This window comes from Trichechus manatus, unplaced genomic scaffold, assembly GCF_000243295.1.
Source record: "Trichechus manatus latirostris isolate Lorelei unplaced genomic scaffold, TriManLat1.0 scaffold00085, whole genome shotgun sequence".
NCBI classification, from domain to species: domain Eukaryota; kingdom Metazoa; phylum Chordata; class Mammalia; order Sirenia; family Trichechidae; genus Trichechus; species Trichechus manatus.
In genome coordinates this window covers 11,260,782-11,262,072 of record NW_004444021.1, presented here as the reverse complement: position 1 = coordinate 11,262,072, position 1,291 = coordinate 11,260,782, and the positions used below count along the sequence as shown (strand labels likewise).

Below are 1,291 nucleotides of genomic sequence, written 5' to 3'. Positions count from 1 at the left end.
TCTACATACATTTACACAAACTCCTGAACACAGAGGAAGTAATAAAAATAATGGCATAAGTAGAGCTTTACTATAACATCAGTGAGCACCATTTACCATCACATTACTGTAACCCTCTCTGGTGAGAGATGAGGAATTGCTCCTCCAATACCTTCTTCTAGAAATTGGCTCTTTTCCCAGCCTTTCTTAATTCTTTTTAGCTTTTGGCTTATACATGGAAGGAGTAAAATGATTTTACCCAGAATTACAATTGAAGGCAAAACAAGAGCAAGAACAAAGTTTGGTGGTGTATAAAACCTATAGTATTCTTCTTCAAAAGCTCGTTTCCATCCATAAATTAAAACATGGAAAGTACTTATGAGCAGAGCAACATATCCAAGGGTAGACTTAAGGTGGGGGAAGGAAGAAAAAGAAACAAAAAGAAACAAATCATTCAAACTCATAAATTAACCCATTAGGTACACCATGTTTGTATTTTTATAAAACTACTTTGTCTTAAATTGTTGAACAATTTTTTATTCTCTCTAAATTAATTAAGCTATTTTAACATTTTTCCATATTTCATACATATTTACATATTTATATACACACTTTATTTTATACAAATAAGGTCATATTGCATGTAGTTGAATATTCTGATCATTTTACTTATATATCACGAACCTTTTCCTCATGTCATTAAATACTCTGAAAACATGACTTTAATGCTGTTTAATACTCTATCGGATGAATGTGCTATAATTTATGTAACCATTCCTTCTTGTTGAACATTGTCTGTTTTCAAATTTTCTTAACTGTAAATAATGCCACTTTAAACTCTTTTTTGTATTTCAATTTATGACTTTAAGACTAATTTCTAATAGTGAGATTATTGGTCAACACATCTATCTTTTCCTTAAAGGTGTTGACACAAACTGCTAAATTGTTCTTTAGGAAGGTAGTTCATGTTCTTACCAGTTGTGTATACATATATAAAAAAATTGTACTTAATAAAATTAAATGCTGAAGAGCACTCTTGTGTGTATACACATATACATATATTTACACACATACACATAATATAGATAGATATAAGCTGATAGGTAAAAATTTAAAATCCTATAGAATTAATATATAATATAAACAGCAATTCAAACATGTGGCTTTGTTGACCATATTAAATGAGATCATTAAGAGTATTCAGTTAGGCAGTTTACAAGTTAAAAATCTAAAAGGTCATCATTCTTGAAAATTATTATATTTAGAATTGCGTACTTTGAGAAATGGTCTATGTTGCATAAAATGTAACATC

General features: G+C 29.0%; 1 protein-coding gene across 1 annotated transcript in view; it reads right to left on the bottom strand.

The window, feature by feature from the left end:
• Nucleotides 1–98: 98 nt before the first annotated feature.
• STEAP2 (STEAP2 metalloreductase) overlaps nt 99–1,291 on the bottom strand; it is a 9,695-nt gene continuing 8,502 nt past the window's right edge. Inside the window, exon 4 of the mRNA XM_004381506.3 lies at nt 99–386. Coding sequence (XP_004381563.1) covers nt 99–386 — 288 coding nt within the window. The remainder of the gene's footprint in view (nt 387–1,291) is intronic.